At 41.1% G+C, this 22,594-nt stretch overlaps 1 protein-coding gene across 1 annotated transcript in view; it reads left to right on the plus strand.

Moving 5' to 3' along the window:
* Window positions 1-22,594, plus strand: part of ITPR1 (inositol 1,4,5-trisphosphate receptor, type 1) — a 355,819-nt gene that overhangs the window by 160,746 nt on the left and 172,479 nt on the right. Inside the window, exons 12-22 of the mRNA XM_011937251.1 lie at window positions 5,528-5,682; window positions 8,411-8,510; window positions 9,487-9,647; window positions 10,480-10,621; window positions 12,579-12,737; window positions 14,815-14,987; window positions 17,043-17,162; window positions 18,116-18,313; window positions 20,521-20,772; window positions 21,255-21,396; window positions 22,119-22,299. Coding sequence (XP_011792641.1) covers window positions 5,528-5,682; window positions 8,411-8,510; window positions 9,487-9,647; window positions 10,480-10,621; window positions 12,579-12,737; window positions 14,815-14,987; window positions 17,043-17,162; window positions 18,116-18,313; window positions 20,521-20,772; window positions 21,255-21,396; window positions 22,119-22,299 — 1,783 coding nt within the window. The remainder of the gene's footprint in view (window positions 1-5,527; window positions 5,683-8,410; window positions 8,511-9,486; window positions 9,648-10,479; window positions 10,622-12,578; window positions 12,738-14,814; window positions 14,988-17,042; window positions 17,163-18,115; window positions 18,314-20,520; window positions 20,773-21,254; window positions 21,397-22,118; window positions 22,300-22,594) is intronic.

Raw genomic sequence — 22,594 nt, forward strand, 5'->3', positions numbered from 1 at the left:
TGGGAGGCTGAAGTGGGAGAATCGCTTGAACACGGGAGATGGAGGTTGCAGTGACCCGAGATCGCACCACTGCACTCCAGCTTGGGTGACAGAACAAGACTGTGTCTCAAAAAAAAAAAAAAAAAAAAAGTCCGTGAAGAGTTTTTGAGGAGACAACAGACTCAGTGCTGAAGGACAGGAGGAATTTACCTTTTAATTTTTGTGTCACATGAAGGAGCCATCCTACTGTGTGACAGATGTTGAGTTTTACTCCAATCCACTGGGAGATGTACGATGCATATTTCTATCAGATTCTAGTCGTGCATCAAAAGACCGCCACTGTTATCTGGGACCACCCGTGAGACTGCTGAGAGATTTCCAAGGTGATGGTGGGTGTCAGCACTGCTCCTGTGCCTGACCCGAGGAAGGCTGGCTCTAAGTGTGCTCAGCCCCCTACGGTGCCTAATACGTGAAGTGGTGATTTTGATATATATAAGAACTGAAGATCAAGAAGTCTAAGTTCAAACTTAAGATAAAGCCATAGATGAAGATCAAGAAGTCTAAGTTCAAACTTAAGATAAAGCCATAGATGAAGATCAAGAAGTCTAAGTTCAAACTTAAGATAAAGCCATAGGGAATTACAGACCCAGCTAATCAGCTGTGAGAGATGATTTCTGTGGTTTCCTGAAGACTAGCGGTGGTGGCATTATCTGCTATGTTTTGAGGCTAATGTAGCTCTTGCTGGAGGCCTAAATTTTTTATTTTTGACTAAAAAGAAGCAGGATTATCAGTGACTGTGTATTGATCTTTTATCCATCTCAGGCTTTTAACTATTGCTTTGCCAGTGAATTCATTGTCTTCCTCTGTCTATCCTTGAGAGCCATCTCTTGGTGACTGGTAGATGTTCCATGTGTGCTGTACCCGTGTGACCTGTGTCATTGTTGTGGCATGCTGGTTTTGTGAACAGAGGGAATGGACAAGTTCTTAGCTGTTCAAGGATGTTTGCAGGCTTTGAAGTCTCCTGCAAGTGGGGCCCAGTCCTTAAGAAAGCAATGGATGTTTTAATTTCCTAATGATTCTTTTTCATCAGGTAGACCCTGACTTTGAGGAAGAATGCCTGGAGTTTCAGCCCTCAGTAAGTATGGACAAGAGCTTTCTTGTCTTCATCTGGTAGGGTACGGCCAAATGATCTGGAGCTCCATTTAAGAAACTGTCACTGTGGTCACTGAGTGCTGGGGAAGGAGATACCTTAGGTGCCCTTAAAACACGATCATGTTCTGTGCTTCCCTTGAGGGGGACCACAGTCCTTTGTGTCTCGATTAGTCCAGGAACTGTTGTTCATGATGCTATTTCTGTGTGTAGTAACGGGGTCTCCATTTCTAAGTTGGAGAAGTTCATGGTATCACTTGGAAGACTCCTAGGGTTGGAGACAGTGGTGCCCTATATAGAAGATGGCCTTTTAAAGCCAATTGTCTTACTGCTATTGACCTTAATCTGTGACTCACACAGCTTTTTCAGGGAATAAGTATGTGAGGGGATAGTGTTACTGAGGCTATGACGGTAACACATGAGGTGTGGTGCACCTGGCGTGTGATTAGATACTCAGCTAATCAGTCCTTGACTTCTGCAAGGTCAGAAATAGGCTTTAGTGTATAATATGGTTTAGAATTTTAAGTGCAAAATGTATCTTTCTCAGGAGACCTTATTGCCAAGTAATGCTGATATGTAGACACTTTGGACTTCAGGTGTCCACATTTATGGGTTGAAGAAGGCAGTGGTTGTGTTACATGGAAATGATGGGTATAAGTAAGACAGTTTTCTTGTGGAGTGCTTGATTCTGGTCTAGGATTAAGGAAAAACGTTGCTCCTGGGTTTGACGTGTGTCTCATGATGATCTCAGTGGGCCTGGAAGGTGATATTGAGGGTATTTCTTTCTTTTTTTGGCAAGATTTTGAAAAAAATATAGAGGGATTTTCTTAAGGCACATTAATGAAGGGAACTGGGTGAAGGGAATTCAAATTGTAATTGTACTTGGAAAGAGTTGTGAATTCTGCTGTCACGGTTATCCTTCTAGTTATGTGTTGGTGAAATGTTGGCTTTGAAAGACACTCTAGCTGAGACCTTCCTGCTGTGGGTTTGTGGACTTGCTGGGGAGCCTCTCCTCCCCTTTTTGCTCCCTACTGGGGTACCTGAGGCTCACCTTCCTTCTTTTCATCCTAGTCACCTCTATTTCTAGAGTCCATTTTGAAAGCTTTGCTTCCATAGTTAATACGGCTTGGAAAACCCTGACCTAGTTTAACTCTCTGTCGGTGCATGAGGAACTCTGTGGCAAAACTTCTCTGCATCATGTTAATGTAGTTACTGTTTGAACACTTAGACTGGCAGGGACATCGTGTTTCAGAGGACGGTTCTTGTCCTTGCACCTTGTTTATTTCCAGAGAAGGAGCTGCCTCTGTGTGGCCGACATCCGGTGGTCTCCATGCTGCCGTCTGTGGTGACACAGAGGAAGTCCTACCTCTGAGATTAGGCAGGCTGCAGCTCCTTTCAGTGAGCACTGATGTCCAAGTGAACCTTGTGCTCTGGCGGGTAGAGGGCTGCTCTCCTGGCCTCCTGGTATGGGAGGGAAGACTGGCATTTACTGTGCAGGAGGAAGAGCCCAGTTTAAATACCAGACGTACCATTTATGAGCTGTGTGACCTTGGACAAGTTACTTTCCCTCTTTGAGCCTCAATTCCTTCATCTGTACAAGTAACATTTTTCAACTTCTCCAAGATCATTAGCATTTTTAGTGCCTTTGCATCCACCAGGTTGTCTGGGCTGCACAGCAGCGTATGAAAGGAGTTAGGGCGGGTTTCAGGATCTTCCTGGTACAGAGGAGGAAGCAGCCGTTGAGAGTGGTCCTGACTCATCCCGCATCTCAGTCTCCCTCAGAGTTCAGTGGTCTTTTGACATTTTCGTGCTTCTTGGTATCAGAGAGGTGGATGTGCCAGCAGCCTTGGATGCAGATCTGGACTGCATCACTCTGGCTACTTCGATGTTGATTGGGGATGGGCTGCGTGTGGAGGAGGGGTGTGTGGAGAGGGGGTCTTACCCGACACCCACACGGCCAACAGCACAGATCTGCCTCTGTGGCAAGGTGTTAGTACCGGGAGGACCCCACCCCCCCTACTCTTCTTGGTTTGGAAACTTTGGTGGAAAACCTCGAGTTGTTTGAGTTTGGGAGAGGAGGCGCCTCATTCTCTGCTGGTCGTTGGTTGGTTTCCCTAAGAACAGCTTCAGTGTCTGTGGTTTTTGCCGGGCTGAGAGCAAGCTGGCCAAGCCCTTCTGAGCAGGCTCCATGTCTAAGCCCCCTCCCTGAATCTCTGTAGGCAGATGGGGTTTTGAGCCTAGAATGCGCTTTTCTCGTTTCTCGGGAAAGTTTTCTTCATCGTTCCTCAGCCTTCGCTATCAGAGATTTTTGCCTCGGACCTCACTCGGCTTTGTGGTGCTTGTCGTTCTAAATTCAGGACCCTGAAGACATTTGCTTGGCGCCCGAGGCAGAAAAAGGACCACCAGAGGCTCCTGCTCCTCTGCCAGGCTTCTGCACATGTGCCTTTCTTCCCACTAGGTGGCAGGCGCCGACTGCACACTGAAAGGATGTCAGGACGTTGCCTCTCAGTCGCGTTTCCAGACACAGTGGACGTAATGCAATTGTGATTTTCCTCTCGACTCCCACAGGTCTCTGAAACTTAACTGCCAGCCTGTAACTGAGCTCTGTGTTTCAAACCATAACCGGGTCAGAGTTTATTTTGAAAGTGGCATGTGGAGTGCTTTGCCAGGTGGTTAGGAGAGAACAAATGTTGCTCCAAGTTCTTGCTCCTAAACTGAGGTTTTGGAAGTGTTCTGTCGCTCTCCAGGTGATTCCTCCTTTAGCGTAGATAGAATAAAGGGTCTGGGATTTGTTCAAGTAAAGGGATGAGTGATTAGAGGAGAAAGCGTGAGAAAGAAGAGATACAAGTTTTGGGTATTAAAAGAACCTTTTTTAAAAAAACACACATAGAGGTTGGGAGTCGCGGCTGAACTGACAGGCTGTCGCCCTGCACTCCGGCATTTCAGGCCCCGTGAAGTTAGATTCTCTCTCCTTGCCTTTGATTTGATTTCTGTTTTTGACTCCTTTGTCTTCCTGGTGAAGTCTCCTTCCTCCCTGTCTAGAAAGGAGGCAGAGCTTCAGCCTAAGAAAAGCAGGCTGTAGTGACAAAGAAAATGTGCTTCCTCAGTAGATGCAGGTGGATGATGTCATCCTGCAAGGATGTTAGACATGGAAAATCACCCAGTGTACAGTTGCCGGGCTGAGAGCGAGCTGGCCAAGCCCTTCTGAGCAGGCTCCATGTCTAAGCCCCCTCCCTGAATCTCTGTAGGCAGATGGGGTTTTGAGCCTAGAATGCGCTTTTCTCGTTTCTCGGGAAAGTTTTCTTCATCGTTCCTCAGCCTTCGCTATCAGAGATTTTCTTCGCTCTCAGGCAAATCCCTGATGTTGCAGCAGAGGCCCGTCTTTCCAGACCTGTCATCAGCAGCCCTCTCAATTAATGATGGACATCTTTTTCAGGGCTACGCTGACTTCTCAAATATTTCTTTTGGCTGCATTGGGGTTGCTACTTACGAACACTTGGATTCAGGTTTATTTTGTTTTAGTTTTTCTCCTGGGAAGTCGCTGTATCATATTGTCAGTAGACAATTGTCACTGTAAATGAATACAGCTACCCATAACCAAATCTGCAGGATGAGTTTCCTCAAAATCCCCTCTCCCTGAGCTCCTGCGGATGGGTGTACCTGTGTAGAGTTTTTTTCTTTTTTTAAATCAGCTAGAGCACTCCTTCCATGGTCATCTATTAGTGTAACTCCACGTTGTTGAAACTTTTTTTTTTTTTTTAAGACGGTCTCACTCTGTCGTCCAGGCTGGAGTGCAGTGGTGCGATCTCAGCTCACTGCAACCTCTGCCACCCGAGTTCAAGCTGTTCTTCTGTTTCAACTTCCCAAGTAGCTGGGATTATAGGTGCCTGCCACCACGCCCAACTAATTTTTGTATTTTTAGTATAGATGGGGTTTTGCCATGTTGGTCAGGCTGGTCTTGAACTCCTGAACTGAGGTGATCCATCTGCCTTGGCCTCCCAAAGTGCTGGGATTACAGGCTTGAGCCACTGCACCCAGCCTGGGCTAATTTTTTGTATCTTTAGTAGAGATGGGGTTTCATTATCTTGGCCAGGCTGGTCTTGAACTCCTGACCTCGTGATAACACCTGCCTTGGCCTCCCCAAGTGCTGGCATTACAGGCGTAAGCCACTGTGCCCAGCCAAAGCATTTTTATTGCAACATAAAGAGGTAGAGTGTAAATATCCTTGGTGCATGGCCAGTTGTCATCTTTTAGGACTGCTCTGTAACTGTGGTCCTTTTGCTGCCACCTGCTGACGTTCATGATCCTTTCTTCTCCGTTCCTGTGGATTGTGGAATAATTGTAGAGAGTGAAGGGTTTGGCATGCACAGTTCTTGATTTGATGACTTTACCTCCTCAGGTAGACCCTGATCAGGATGCCTCTCGAAGTAGGTTGCGGAATGCCCAAGAAAAGATGGTGTACTCCCTGGTCTCTGTGCCCGAAGGCAATGATATCTCCTCCATTTTTGAGTTAGACCCCACCACTCTCCGTGGAGGCGACAGCCTTGTCCCAAGGTATGATTTTAAAATTGCTGATCCCCAAAGAATCAAGTCTTGTATGGGTGGCCTGACCGGGTTTCTTGGGATCCAAATCGTTACTGCCTTTTCTTTTAGATTTTTATAAAGGATTTGGTGAAAGGTTTGGACTGGCTGCCCAGTATGGCAACTAATTTTTTTAATGGCTTACCACTGGTAAGTTCTCAGTAGTTGAATGAGAAGTGCTATATTTAGGTAAACAAGCCAAACCTTAAGCCCAAGTAGCTCAATTTTCCTAGTTCCCTCTACTCCCTTCCTCCTTCCCCAAACCTTGGGAGAGCCTTTGGTTTGGGGAAAAAGAAAGGGAGTAGAGGAAACTAGGAAATTGAATGGAAACAGAATAAACCATTGAAAAGAAAGATTCTAGAACATAAAATACCTAAAGTTCACTGTGCGCATAGTAAATTTTATTAACAAGTATTGAGACATTAGATCAGAAATCTTTAGTTATTTTTTTAAATTTAACTTTTAGTTTTGTTGCTTAAGAATGTATTTTTTGAGGGGAAATAACTAGACTATAAATGGGGAAAAAAGCTTACTCTTAACAGAATCAACAATATTAATAATAATGGCTGATACTTATTGAGCGCTGACTGCATGCTAGGCACAAACTAAGTACTCCACTTGTGTTATATAATTTAATCTTTCTCAAAAAATCCAGTGAGAGATAGGTATTGCTGTCACTCTTTCTTGTGGATGAAGAAACTGAGGCTCAGAGAGTTTAAGCAACATATCATAAGTCAGTGGTCCCATAGCAGAACCCAAAATCTTAAATGTTTAAGACAGATAGGGTTGTTTGGGCAATTCTGACTCTTCAATACGATGTTGGTTAATGGAAATGTCAGTGTCGTTTATGGATTACACGTATGGCCCCTTGTGAAGTATTAGTTGTGTTTCAACCATTCAGAGGTAGCTACTAGTAACATTTTGGTTTATGTAGTTTTAGACAAGTCTCTGGTCAGACAGAGATGACTGTATCATTTATTATAGATGGAATCATAAGCTATTTTAAACATTTTTTAACTGAATACTATGTTTTATACATATCTCCAAACAAATGAGTATCAATTGTCATCGTTTTAAATAATTGTTGTAATCAGGCCTGGCACCATGGCTCACACCTGTAATCCCAGCACTTTGGGAGACCAAAGCAGGCAGAGCACTTGATTGAGTCCAGGTGTTTGAGACCAGCTAGATAATACGATGAAACCCCGACTCTACAAAAAACACAAAACATTAGCCAGGCATGGTGGCACACACCTGTAGTCCCAGCTACTTGGAAGGCTGAGGTGGGAGTATCACCTAAACCTGGAGGCAGAGGTTGCAGAGAGCCCAAATTGTGCCACTGCACTCCAGCCTGGGCAACAGAGTGAGACCCTGTCTCCACAGGAAAAAAAAAACAGAACTGATGTAGTCAATTGTAATCATCTTTAAATAACTGTAGTATCAACTAGTTAATATTGTATTAACTGGTTCATTATTGGACTGTTCTGTTATACTGTATTAATACAATATATTAATATAATTATTAATATGTAATATGTTAATATTACATTGTAACAATATAATAGAATAGAATTGTATTTTATTAACAAGTCCATTATTGAAATATCAGATTGTTTACAGTTTTTATTATTATACATGATGCTCTGTTGAACATCTGTTTGCCTCATTTGTACCTGTGCTATCACAACTGAAGGAAAAATACCTGAAAATAGGACTGGTAGATGAAAGGATAGATATATTTTATGTGTTCTACAAGGTTCTAGACTTCTTTTCAGAGTTTTACTTGATTACACTCTCACCAACAATACATAGGACTTACTTCCCTAAGCTCTTATTGATACTGGGTTTTATCAGTCTTTAAGATCTTTGGAATATGATAACAATAAAATGATACTGTTTTACCCTGTGTAACTCATATACTAAGGAGGTTGAATCTATGCTTCCATGCTTCTTGGTCATTTGTATTTCATTATTAAATTACCACTTCGTGTCCTTCTCCCATTGTCACTTTCAATATTCATATTTTTCTTACCGATTTGTAACAGCCCTTTGTGTGTAGAGTAATAACCTTTTAATGCAGTGTGCTACTCTTTTATTTTCCCAGGCTCTGGTGATATTTTTTCAACTTGATTTATGATGGTTCTTTTTTTTTTCCTATATAGATGATATAAAATTTAAACTATATCATAAGAGTTATTCGATCTTTTACTTTTAAAATTTAGGAATCTTACATTTTGTCAAAAGATTCAAAAGGCTTTCCCTACCGCAAGATTAGTAAATACTCATTTTTTTCCAGAAATTTTATGATATAATTTATTGTTTCACTGATCCATATGAAAATTTCAATCATTGCTGTATTATTATTTCTTGTTATAAGCACTAATATATACCCCATAAGTACTTCCTGTTGCTCCGTCTCATGCTCTCTTTATGCTGAGACACTCATTCATGGAGTATGATCTTATATTTAGAAGTGTAGCATATAACAGTAATTGTGGAATCGTTATGAATGCTTTTCTATTGTAAATGCATCAGAATGTGGCTTGGACCGGAACCATTTGTCCCTTTGTGTGTATTGCCCAGTGTATGCAGTGGGAAACCACTTTCCTATTTATATTTTGATAGATTATATTCTAGACTAGGGGCTATAGAGTAAACGTCAATATTTATTTTCCTAAAACCCTCCTTTTTTTGCTGTTAGGAACTCTTATGTTCGGCTCAGACACCTATGTACTAATACCTGGGTTCACAGCACAAATATTCCTATTGACAAGGAAGAAGAAAAGCCCGTGATGCTAAAAGTAAGTCCTGGGACTTGCCTGTCTCTTTTTGGTCTTGTGTTTCCTAATGAAAGGGCTTCTTTGAGGACACATTAGGGAGTATGGAGCTGTGGAGTTCTGTTGCTTTGGCGAGAGTGTGGTCATGGCCAAACTTGAATGTGACAAAAGAATACTCTCCAAGAGACCTGAGTGGAGCAAACCTAGGGCTTTTGAAATAACTAGAACTTTTAAATTTTATTCCATGGCTTCTGCCCTAATGGTTGAGCAATTAATCTGGATTTCAACCACATTTCATGACTGACTGAAGGATAATTTGGGCTGGGGAATGTTTGCTTGTATCGTGAGGTACATCAAGTATCTAGTTGATTTTCCCCAATCTCTATTATTTATTCCTCTCTGTATTTCAGTGTACACTTTTATTTCATGAATGTTCTCTCAGCCCCTTTACTTTCTCTCCCTGCTTCTCCTTTCCGCTGTCTCCTGGCTCATAGAGTATAAATACATATACATGGGGCTTTTCTTTTAAAAAATGGAAGGACACTCTTATATAACTTTTATTTTGTTGTGGCATTGGGGAAGGTTATTGGAATTTTTTACTTCTTTACTGAACATTTTTAGATTTATAGAAAAGTTGAAATAATGGTGCAGTGTCTATCCTTATAATGCTCCTCACTTAGAATCATTAATTACCATTTTCCATATTTGCTTTTTCTCTATATATTTACAAACATCTTCTTTAATTATGAGAATCTGACATGCTGCCTGTAACAAATGAAGTTAAAAATGATAGTAGTGCCCCTTTTCTGCCTCATTTCCAGAGATAACATCTGTTAACCATTTGGAGTACATCCTTCCAGATTTTTTTCCTGTGTCATTTTAACTGCAAGATAGCTCCAATATCTTGGGATCAGCCAATGTCTTGTAAATGTAGTGTTTGATTAAAGTCTTACCCTTCCCACCCAAGAGATTATCTCACAAGGACCACCTTGAATTTCAGATTGGCACCTCTCCTGTGAAGGAGGATAAGGAAGCATTTGCCATAGTTCCTGTTTCTCCTGCTGAAGTTCGGGACCTGGACTTTGCCAACGATGCCAGCAAGGTGCTGGGCTCCATTGCTGGGAAGCTGGAGAAGGGCACCATCACCCAGAATGAAAGGAGGTGAGCACTCCTACGTGCTCAACACAGCCGTCCTCCCCCACTGAGAGTTTCTGACATCCATGGTGGAGGGAGAGAATGGTGACTCTGGTCAGCTGAACATGGGGTAGCAGGCCTTGGCATTTATGGGTGGCTTCAATTTGTAACTTTTAAGAAATAGTACTTTTACATTCATTTTTTGACTCTCTAAAGTTATGAAGATCAGGCGCAGTGGCTCACACCTGTAATCCCAGCACTTTGGGAGGCTGAGGTGGGTGGATTACTTGAAGTCAGTAGTTCAAGACCAGCCTGGCTAACATGGTGAAACTCTGTCTCTACTAAAAATATAAAAATTAGCCAGGCATGGTGGTGGGTGCCTGTAATCTCAGCTCCTTGGAGGCTGAGGCAGAAGAATTGCTTGAACCCAGGAAGCGGAGGTTATAGTAAGCCAAGATCATGCCACTACACTTCAGCCTGGGTGACAAAGTGAGACTCTATCTCAAAAATAATAATAATAATAATAATAATAATAAAGCGATGAAGACCTCTCTCTCTCTTTCTGTCTCTAAATTGGTCTCTAGAACCACATTACTAAATGTCAGGGAATGAGGTTACTCTGAGATAAAATTTTGTGTCTGATATTTCATAAAGATGATCATCCTTTTGTGGACAATGATTTTTTTTGTGTCTTTCACTCTGTGTGGTACTTGGCCTTGGTTGTCAGTTTCAAAGAAATTGGAAAGAGTGGGTCTGCCCTTGTTTAACTGGCTCATTAGTCCAGAAGGCTTCCAAGGCAAAGCTTCCAGCCTGCTGAACACTGAGCACATCTGTCTCTAATAGCTTCTTTCCTCCTAAGGTCTGTAACCAAGCTGCTGGAAGACTTGGTTTACTTTGTCACTGGTGGAACTAATTCTGGTCAAGATGTTCTTGAAGTTGTCTTCTCCAAGCCCAACAGAGAACGGCAGAAACTGATGAGAGAACAGAATATTCTCAAGCAGGTTGGTGAGATGTGGCATACTGGGGATTTGGCTTTATGAGAAATCAATGGGATGGCCAGGAGTGGCAGCTCATGCCTGTAATCCCAGCACTTTGGGAAGCTGAGGCAGGAGGATCCACTTGAGCCCACGAGATGGAGGTTGCAGTGAGCCGAGATCACACCACTGCACTCCAGCCTGGGTGACAGAGAGAGAATCTGTCTCAAAAAAAAAAAAGAAAAGAAAAGAAAAAGAGAAATCAATGGGATCATTGAGGGATATTGGTGATTCCCTCAAAGGGATATTGGTGATACCTCTAAGGCTTGATGAATTGATTTTTCAATAGACTATTTTCTAGAGCACTTTTAGGTTCTCAGCAAGATTGTGAACAAAGTCCAGAGAATTCCCATATCTCCTCTTCCCCTCACATGCTTGGCGTCCCGCACTATCGATATCCTACATCACAGTGAGACATTTGTGACAATTTGATGAATCAACATTGATGCATCATTATCACCTGAAGTCCATAGTTTATATTAGGGTTCACTCTTGGCATTTTATTTTCTATGGGTTTTGATAAATGTATGATGCCATTTAGGCACCATTATAATATCATACAGAATAGCTTCACTGCCCCGAAATCATCTGTGCTCCTCCTATTCATCTGTCCTTCCTGCTAACCCTTCACAGCCATGAATGTTTTTACTGCCTCCTTTGTTTTCCCTTTACAGAATGTGACATGGTTGGAATGATACAGTATGTACCCTTTTCAGATGGGCAAATTTCACTTAGTGATATGCATCTAAGGTTCTTCAGTGTCTGTTCATGGCTTGATAATTCAGTTCAATTGATTTCTGCCATACTTGTTGGATATCAATCATGTGAGAGTTTACCTGTTAGGAACCTCAAGAAACACTCAGTTGACAACTTTATTTTCCTCAAAAATCATATAAAGTGCAATGTGACCTTAAGGTTATTTCATACATTTGGGCGATATGGCACATTCTATACACTCAGAAGCCTATATAGGCTCTTATAGAGGGCCCTATAAGTCACCACAAAATCTTTCCATAAAGAATGAGTAGTGGTTGACAGGAAATACATAGATGATATTGTTGGATGTAAATGTAAATAGACTGGTATAAAGACAAATTACAGGCAGTAAAGTGAAAATCCAGAGTAGATTAAATGCACAGAGATGCATACCATGTCATTCTGTAACCCAACTAGAGGTTAGCCCACAAGCTTGCCATGGGAATTCCTGGCCACCAAAGCTAAAAGAGAAACATATTAGTTACAAGTCCCACTGTTCCCCATGGAACATGGGATTTGAGATTATTTTTTTCATGTTGGTCTACGATAGAATTTATTAACAATCCATCATGTTTCAACAAGAATTTCCAGTTCAAGAGTAAATGTCCAGCTGTTGTTTCATGTGATGATTCTCAAATTAGACCTCTGGCTTGATGCCTATGCTCATTTGTACAGTAGTAATTCCTGAGAGGCAGAAAATAACTGACTCATGGCAGGAGACTTCATTGATTACTTGTGCTGGGCACTAGTGCAACTTAAAATTATCATCCACTTTCATCCTTACTACACCTTTGTGATGCAGGCATTATTATCTCCATTTTGCTGGTAAGGAAATGGGGGTTTACTTTGTGATGTGTACTGCTAGGAAGTAATAAAAGTATGTGTTTCCACCTAGAATCTGCTGATTCCATTGTCTGTGTTCTTAAACACTTTGCTCTAAACACTGTGCTGTTAGGTATGTGAGGACCAGTGAAGTCCAGGTAGACTTAATTCATTGAGTCCCCCGTCTCAGCTGATGGGCTGAATGCAGTGTTCAGGTTATGGATGTCTTTGGATAGAGAAACTTTCCGATATAATCCAGCCACCCTTGAGCTTGCGTTACTTCCAAACAGAGTTAGCTTTGAAGCCCTAAGTGATTGCCACTTTTGCTTTTCATTTTCGCAAACAGATCTTCAAGTTGTTACAAGCCCCATTCACAGACTGCGGTGATGGCCCAATGCTTCGGCTGGAAGAGCTCGGGGACCAGCGGCACGCTCCTTTCAGACACATCTGCCGGCTCTGCTACAGGGTGCTGAGACACTCGCAGCAGGACTACAGGAAGAACCAGGTTTGGATTAAACGTTGATGGGATGTGGTTGTCAGTTTCCTCCCTGAAGTTTATGTACTTTCCTCATGAGTTTTTAGTGTCACATATCTATTTATAGAATGGATAGAGAATAGTTCAGTGTTAAGCTTGCTCTTGGGAAGGAAACACAAGCCCAGGAATAATATTATTACCGAATCGTTAAGAAACTTACTGGAGAATTCTCTTCTGCAGATAGCTTTCTATGAGATTTCTGGTTTTGGAGTTGGTTTTACAGTTATAGAATTTTTAATGGCATATTCCCTTAGGGCTTAGGGGTGAGATGATGCCATTGTGTTTATAGTAAAGATATAGTGGAGTCTTTTCTTCCTGCCACCTTTAAAATCCTCCGTCTCTTTCTAGAAACATGATCCTTATTTTGTTTCTGGTTCATGTTTTATGACATTATAAGTCATTGTTTATAGATATATCTTATACATAGTTATATTTTACGTATTATACATTGTGTGTATTTACATACACACACACAATGTATAGTCTCCTATGAAATAAATGTTCTAACCTCTTTGTGGGCTCCAAACAACCTTCAGATTCTAAGGAAACCTGAGAACTGTGCTGCTACATCGTTGATTCTTAATTGGGGGTGGTAATTTTGTCCCCCGAAGAATATTTGGCAACGTCTGGAGACCCTTTTGAGTTTTACAACTTCTTGGTGCTACTGGCATCTGGTGAGGGGAGGCCAGGGATGCTCTCAAATACCCAGCAGTGCCAAGGACACCCCCCTACAGCAAAGAATTATCCTGCCTAAAATGTCAGTGCTGAGGTTTAGAAAATTTGTGCCACATGGAGTACCATAGGCATACAAAATGATGCTTATTATAACCTTGACTCTTACCACTTTATGTGAACTACCCCTGCCTTTTGGTGCAAAAGGCTTTTGTTTTTAAGGTTTTGACTGCCACTATACCTGGACTTTTAGACTTTTTTCTTTGTAGTTAAGGGTTTTTGTCGTGTCATCATAAAGATAGTGATCTTGAATAGTGCTTTTTTCGAAGTGTGATAAGCTGTGATTGCTTTAAATTCACCTTCAGTGCATTGATACTATAATCCAATAGCTAGAGAAATTTTATTCTGTTCCTCTCTCCCATCTTCAGATGAGGATACATCTGGGTCTGTGGGGTGTGTCAAGATACTTTGCTTGTACATGAGGAAACAAACTAGTCCCTCTTGGAACTGCTGGATTAGACATCTTTGCTTAGTTGTTTATGGATCCTTTGCCGGTTGGCAGATGATGAGTTCCTAAACAATGCCTCCTTATAGAGTACAGGCTGAAAAACATGGCCTGTTTTCATTATGTTAATCCTAAATCGTTTCCGGGATTTAGGAATTAATGGGAAAAAAATTAAAGGAAGTTTCAAGGGCCACTTGAATTTTGAGCAAGCAGTCTCTCTTGGCCAGGGAAGCATCTTTGAATAGAAACAAATACGTATTTGTAAGAGATTTCCTTAAGTTCACAAATATTTCTATGAAATGTGATATCTGATCCCAAAAGAGAGAAACCAGAGATGTATTCCTGAGTTCCATGCATATGACGGATTTTCTTAGGTATTCCTGAACTTCTTATGCACTCATTGACTTTAAAAAAGTATTTTTACCACAAATAAAGGAAATGAAACAGGGTAACATTGTTTCAGATATCCAGGTAGGCTTTATCTGTGTTTATTTAGCAGCGCAGGTCAATGGGGGCACAGTTAAGTCCTCTTGAATTAGGAATACATTTAGAGGTGAAAACCAGCTTTGGACCTTTTTGAAAAATCACTAGATTAAAATTTTTATTGTGCACTTAATAAAATATCCCCATGTAAATACAGGCTATTTTGCTTAATTACATTTGTGTGGCAGGCTTAGTAAAATAAAGGATGTGAAGGAGTTTGCAGCTGTTGCCCTATGACAGAAAGTTGTAGAAAGACCGTCACTTATACTGTAATTTCTCTTAGGAGCAGTAGTTCTCATCAGAAAACGTTGCTGCTTTCTTTATTCTACACTTAACCATATTGTCATTTATCCTTCCTGCTGATGTCTCTTTTCTCTCCCTATGAAGGAGTATATAGCCAAGCAGTTTGGCTTCATGCAGAAGCAGATTGGCTATGATGTGTTGGCCGAAGACACTATCACTGCCCTGCTCCACAATAATCGGAAACTCCTGGAAAAACACATTACCGCGGCAGAGATTGACACATTTGTCAGCCTGGTGCGAAAGAACAGGGAGCCCAGGTGAGGCGGGAGTGGGGTCAATGCAGGATGGTGTCTGTGCCTTTGAGATGCAGGGACTTAGCTGGTGCTTTTTACTATGTTTTCTTGTGCTGCTAGTGACAAGTTTTGATTAGTTAGGTCAGGTGAAGCTCTTTGATGAGGAGTGGCAAGAACATGGTGTTAAAATGAGACCCGGGGGGTGCATTCCTTGCTCCAGTATGTACCACCTGGATGAGCTTGGGTTTTTCCTGAGCTTTAATTTACTCATCTGCTAAAGGGGTAGTTATGAAAATTAAATGAGAATAAATGCATGTGACGTGCATGGCACTTAGTAGATGCAGAGTAAATGACAGTTATTGGCCACTCATTCACTTTTTAAAAAATGTTCTTAATGTTAATTGTTAATTTCAATGGGTGCCTAATAGGTGTATATATTCATGGGGTACATGAGATGTTTTGATGGAGGCATGCAATGTGAAATAATCACATTCTAGAGAATGGGGGATCCATCCACTCCAACATTTATTTTTTGTGTTACAAAGAATCCAATTCTATTCTTTTAGTTATTTTAAAATGTACAATTAAATTATTGACCGTAATTACCCCATTTATTGTCAAACAGTAGGTCTTATTCGTTCTATTTTTTTTTGTACCCGTTAACCATCCCCACCTTCCCGCTGCCCTCCCACTGTCCTTCCCAGACTCTGGTAACCATCCTTCTACTCTCTCTGTCCACGAGTTCAATTGTTTTGATTTTTAGATCCCACAAATCAGTAAGAAGATGTGATGTTTGTCTTTCTGTGCTTGGCTTATTTCACTTAACATAATGACCTCCAGTTCCATCCATGTTATTGCAAATGACTGGATCTCACTCTTTTCATTCACTTTTTTTTTTTTTTTTGAAATGGAGTCTCGCTCTGTCGCTCAGGCTGTAGTGTGGAGTGTAGTGGCGAGATCTCAGCTCACTGTAACCTCCACCTCCTGAGTTCAAGCAATTCTGCTGCCTCAGGCTCCCGAGTAGCTGGGACTACAGGCACTTGCCACCATGCCCGGCGAATTTTTGTGTTTTTAGTAGAGACGGAGTTTTACCATATTGGCCAGGCTGGTCTCAAACTCCTGACCTTGTGATCCGCCCACCTTGGCCTCCCAAAGTGCTGGGATTATAGGCGGGAGCCACCACACTTGGCCTTATTCACTTTTTAGCACCCCTTGCTTATCAGTTAAACACTCCCTTCCCTCAATATAATCAGTAAGAGTCTTGCAAGTTCAGTTGTTGGTTGAGCGTTTTTATTATAGATTAGTGAATTCTATTGATTGTATCTCATTCACACAGATCTGCTCCTCTTTTATACACCCTCTCCCCGTTTCTTTCCCATTTCTCTTGTCCTTCTAATTAAGACCCACATTTTCACTTGAAGCAGGAAGCAATTTATAGTGTGGGTGTCACAAATGATTATAATGGAGCGCAGACACAGTTGCTGTAAAAACACCTACTACCACCCATGAAAATAATCCGCATTTTCTAGAGCCTGCTCACGGGCCAGCTAGTGAGCAATGGAAGCACTCCCATTAATCATCTCATTTAGTCCTCAGGACAGCCCTCAGAAGTGACACATTATCCTTTTCTGTAGATGAGCCTCAACTAAAGCACAGTGAAATTAGTAATTTCCCCAAATTAATGCTCCGTAGCAGAACTCCACTAATAAGATCCTAACTGGGCTTCCAACGTAGGTAGCCAAACATCAGGGCATTGCCTCTCACCACTGTGGTTCCCCTGGGTCTCCACCACACCTTCCTTATGTGAGCTTCTTTCTTGTCTTGTTCCTTCTTCTCACCTTTGCCTCATCACCTCTTCCTTGATCACAACCACTACTGTCTTTCCTTCTTGCTTCCTCTTCCTTCTTTCTAGCATGTGGGTTTCTGGTGGTACCATAAACACTGGCATCGAGATCTAGAATGCTGCTGACATGTCTTGGTAAAGATACATTGGACCTGTGCACTTAAGGTAGAGTTGGGCTCCAGGAGCCTAACCTCTGCTCTAGCTATGGAAAATGTTTTGTTTCTGTTTCCGTTCAGATTCTTAGATTACCTCTCCGACCTCTGTGTCTCCATGAACAAGTCGATTCCAGTGACCCAGGAGCTAATATGTAAAGCTGTACTGAATCCCACCAATGCTGACATCCTGATTGAGACCAAGTGAGTGGGGAGCCGGGGTTTAGGTGGAAAACGTGTGGTTCATTCGAGTTGGTGCTCATGAGGAATAAAACCTAGCCCTATCGTTTTTTGAGTTGATCTAAAGTCAGCGTGGCTGGCATTTGATCTTCCTATTGGAAAAGTCTTGATTAGGAGAATTACTGAATTTGATTTTGGTATGGCCTCCTCTGCATAGTGGTGTCACTTACTTTGCATATAAGTTTAAAAGTCATGTAAACTCACTGGGGAGCAATTTACACAGTTATATTTTAAGAGTTTAAAACTCTTTGTGTGACCATCAATTTAAAATTTCAAATGACGTAATTAATATTCAGTGTTAAGATTAAGTCAGTGTTGGGAGGAGTTTTAAATTATTACTGTTCAGAATGTGTTTATTGGTATGAAGAGTTTTTGTTAACAGTAGTAATTCATTTTTGGCAAAGGAACAGTTTTCCTGAGAAGTATAGTGCCAGTAATATGGGCAACATTAAAAAAAAAATACTAAATTATGTCCTGAGCTAGTGATACTGCATTGATTCTCATGTATAACTCAGTTTTGGGCTTGGGCTGCTGCAAGGTTTTTCAGTTTAGGTATTTTCACATTTCGGGCTGGCTAATCCTCTGTTATGGGGCTGTTCTAGGCTCTGTAAAATGTTTAGCAGCGCCCCTGGCCCCTACCCACTTAGATGCCAGTAGCACTTCTCCATTTCAGTTGTGACAACCAAAAACCCGTCCGGAGACATTGCCTAATGTCCACTGGGGGCAGCAGCACCACAGTTGAGAACCACTGGGTTACGGTATAAGAAGACGTTAATGTCAGGCTCTCTGCGGCTCTGCCCTTGGGTGAAATACAAAACAAAAAGTGGCTTTCCGTGTGTCTTTATGCTGAAAGTGAAGCTAGATATCAAAGTATTAAAAAAAAAATAGAGCTTTTCCCTCCTCCTCTTGTTTTCCAGGTTGGTTCTTTCTCGTTTTGAGTTTGAAGGCGTTTCTTCCACTGGAGAGAGTGCTCTGGAGGCAGGAGAAGATGAGGAAGAGGTGTGGCTGTTTTGGAGGGACAGCAACAAAGAGATTCGTAGCAAGAGTGTGAGGGAGTTGGCGCAGGACGCTAAAGAAGGGCAGAAGGAAGACCGAGACGTTCTCAGCTACTACAGGTGTGTGGGACACGTGTGGGGCTCAGATTGGGTTGCTCCAAAACAGTGGCACTTAGGAATTTGTTGCTGCTTTGTTGATTACTTCAAGGAATCGCAAGGTGTCATCTTGTGAGATTGTCTTGAAAAAAGCCAGATGTGTATTTTAGGAGTTTAGAGTGTAAGATTTCAGTCAGTTGACATCTGGATGTGGCTGGGTCCCAAGAAGGATGAGTGCTCACATCAGTCTCTGGTGACAATTTATCCTTAAGCAGCATGGCCTGTAGATATGGTGGTAGGTACGTAAGAGGCAGGCTTGGGGTGAAATCCTGACCTCTTCACTTACCAGCTTTTTGACATTGGCCAAGTTTGATTTTATGCTCTAATTTCTTTATCTGCAAAATAAAGGTGATAGTGCCAATCTCACCAAATGTTTATAGACAGAGCCAGAAGATGTATGTATGTATGTATATACACATATATCTACATACTCATCCACATATCTATTTCTATAACTGCACAAATATATAATAAAAATCATGTGCTTACACTAATACTTCCAATTCCATTCCAACACCATGGGGTTTATTCTAGCCTTTATCTTTTCCATTTCATGACTCGTTCTAGCTGCCGTGATTCCCTGTATGTTTACCTGTCTGCCCGTTCCCCTGTGTGTACCTGTCTCACCTCTGCCGGCCACCTCCTCAGTCCCCAGTGTCTGCTTGGCTCCAGCTCTGAGACCTGCCAGCCGTGCCACCTAAAGGGAAGGGAAGGGGAAGAAAGAAGGGAAGTGAACCAATAAATACTTCTAAAAGAAAGGGAAAGGGAAGATAAAGCAAGGCTTTTATTAGTTTTTAATAAAATAAATAAACCTTTGCAGATAAAATGGCTTTTCTTGCCTCTTGTATTCTGTTCTCTTTCATTCATGTGTGATGTGTGCATCCTATCAACATTGTCTGTGTGCTACATTTGTATACATCTATAAATCATGTAGTATGTTATCTCTACTTAAAATTTTATATAAATGATACTGTACTCCAAATATCATTCTAAAACTTGCCTTTTTTATTCAGTATGGGTACTGAAGCATATCTGTGTTAATAGAGGTTGATGTATTTCTTTAATTTGGACTGCTGGATGATATTCTGTTTTATTGATTTATCACATTTTCATCGCTGTTTGATGTTTGGTCATATGCCACAGTTTTTCATGTCAGAAAACATCTTCATTCAAATTTTTCTGAGCATATGTATGAGTTTCCATTCCACACTGGGAGGTAGGCTTGGAGGATATTCATATTTTAAGCTTTACTAAGCAATTCTAAATTGGATGTTTCAGTGTACATGCCCACCAGTTGTAGATGACAACCTTTGTTTCTTCATATCTTTGTTAACCTTGAATATCATGATGCTTTTTAATTTTTAGTAATTTTATAAGTGTGAAATAGAGTCATGTCTATACTTGCATTCCCCTGACATCTAATGAGGCTGAGGATGTCTTCAAATCATGATTATTAGAAATACATAGGGTTTTTAAGTTAGAAGGCAATATTTGTTAGTTTGAAAGCCTATGGCTTTCTTGTTATTTCACATTTGAAGCATGTTTACTCTTTCAATGTTTGATGAATCTTCTCCCAAGTGAATGAGAAAGAGTCCCTTAATTGGTCAAGTTCCAGTTAACAGCATTCACTTGCAACTGGATGAAGATGAAAAGTGAGGAGTCTCGTACTTTTGTACATGAAATGTTTTTTTACGTGTGTAGGAATTAGAGTGATTTACATGATATAAGATCTTGAAAATGTTACAAAATTTCTAAGTAGGCTTAATATGTGTGATATCTTTAACATTTCCTACATGGTCTTTACTGTATGAAACACAGCTGAAGGGATAGAAATAGACAACCATCTTAGGCCTTAGCATTCCCCATTTATTTTGCAAAGTAAACAAAGACCTAATGGAATAAGGTCGTCACAGAATTGCTCCAACACAGCTGGATAGACACGTGTTCCTGTTGGCTGTCAACCCACACTCTATTGCACAGCTTGAACAGTTCTTTTATCTGCTTGGTACCAAAGCCAAAATCCTGGTGTACAAGAGCAATTTAGGGGTGTTGATGTATGAGTTTAGTTGGCCAAATGTCACTCCCATGAAGTCAGGGCTGCCCAGGCAACCCTGCATTCATCCTGAATGATTTCTGGAGCGTGAGCTGTGTGCCCTTGTTCTTTCCTCTAGATATCAACTGAACCTCTTTGCCAGGATGTGTCTGGACCGCCAATACCTGGCCATCAATGAAATCTCAGGCCAGCTGGATGTCGATCTCATTCTCCGCTGCATGTCTGACGAGAACCTGCCCTATGACCTCAGGGCGTCTTTCTGCCGCCTCATGCTTCACATGCATGTGGACCGAGATCCCCAGGAACAAGTCACCCCCGTGAAATATGCCCGCCTCTGGTCGGAGATTCCCTCGGAGATTGCCATTGATGAGTGAGCCTGGCCCCGAAAACCTCGCTTTACATTGTTCTGTGCGGCAGTAGATAGCCCCATATAGTCTCATTAAATCTTAGAAGAAAGATGAAGTGTTTTTTTTAGCTTAAAATAAAATTAAATGGATGGCAAATATTTTTTTCCTCAAGAATGTAAAAGATGGCATGATCATGTTTTTTATATCATTTATCTCCTCTTTCATTCTGCAAATATTTAAGTGTGTACTATGTGCCACACTCAAGAAATGTATCAGTGAACAAACTAGAAAGCAGTCTCTATGCTAGTTGGTGGAAGACAGACAATAGGCAAGATAAACGACTCAAATATATAGTTGGTGATATGTGCTAAGGAGGAAAAAAGTAAAGTAGGGTCAAGGGACACCCAGGGTTAGCGGATGTTGACTTTTGAAGCTGAGTGACCCAGGAAGACCTCTCTGGGAATAACTTGAAGTTTTATTTCCTTTCTTTCTCGTTTCTTTTCAGCTATGATAGTAGTGGAGCTTCCAAAGATGAAATTAAGGAGAGATTCGCTCAGACCATGGAGTTTGTGGAGGAGTATTTAAGAGATGTGGTTTGTCAGAGGTTCCCTTTCTCTGATAAGGAGAAAAATAAGCTTACGTTTGAGGTAACTCATGAATGAAATGATCTGTGTGTATTATCTGCCTCTCAGTGGTCATTTTTCTATGGGGCAAATAGAAAATATTTGAGTAATTAGTGATTTTGGTCATGATGCTCTGGTTTTGTGATGGAAAGGAATTCAGCTTGGTTTTGTTCCAGAATAAAATAAAACGGATACCAGTCACATGGCTTAATAGTAGTTATGTTCTTGAAAGAAATACACAAGGTGACTTGAACCACATAAAATGATAGAACATCACTTTGTATTAAAACTGACAAGGGAGAAACACTGTGTTTGCGATCTGCTACAGATTAATCATTTGCAGAACATAAATCCTTGTTACTTGTGAGTTAACAGTGTTTCTGAGACTACTTTTGCCTTTTAAGAGCTATATTTCTGAGGATTACAGAATGTTATTACCTGTGTCCTTGTTGGGAATAACTCTGCTTGCCTTGTGTTAATATTATCCTTGGGAAGCTGTGCAGAGCAAATGATGAGGCCTTTTTTTTTTTAATTAGTTATCAGAGCAGATCAGTAGCTCTCCATTTCTTATTTTTCCTCCTTATGAAACAAAATGAAAATTTATCAGAAAGTGCAAGGAAAGTACATGCCTTCTCTTACCATAAGGAAGGTCCAAGTCTATCATTCCTAAACTGGTCAACATCAAATGGAATTGAAGGGGGTGCAGTTTATGTAATACCATCTTCTTCTTTTATTTTATTTAATAGGTTGTAAATTTAGCTAGGAATCTCATATACTTTGGTTTCTACAACTTCTCTGACCTTCTACGATTAACTAAGATCCTTCTGGCCATATTGGACTGTGTGCATGTGACGACAATCTTCCCCATTAGCAAGATGGCGAAAGGAGAAGAGAATAAAGGTAACAATGATGTGGAGAAGCTGAAGAGTGAGTATCTGAGGGTGCCCATACATCTGAGAGATGCCCTCCCAGCCTTTCCTGTTACGCTCATGTCATACCCTATGTGTGATGCCACGTCCTTTCTTTGCTCATTCCTTCCCAACTTTTCATCGTGAACATTTTCAAATACTGTGTAAAGAAAAGCTGGAAGAACAGTATGATGGAGTCCCATGCACCCATGACTTTGAGTCAACAGTTATTCACATTTTGCTGTCTTCCCTTTGTATTTATATGTGAGTCATGTGTATATTTTGTTGAACAATTTGAAAGTTACCTAACACTT

Source organism: Colobus angolensis, unplaced genomic scaffold, assembly GCF_000951035.1.
Source record: "Colobus angolensis palliatus isolate OR3802 unplaced genomic scaffold, Cang.pa_1.0 Scaffold160, whole genome shotgun sequence".
Classification (NCBI taxonomy): domain Eukaryota; kingdom Metazoa; phylum Chordata; class Mammalia; order Primates; family Cercopithecidae; genus Colobus; species Colobus angolensis.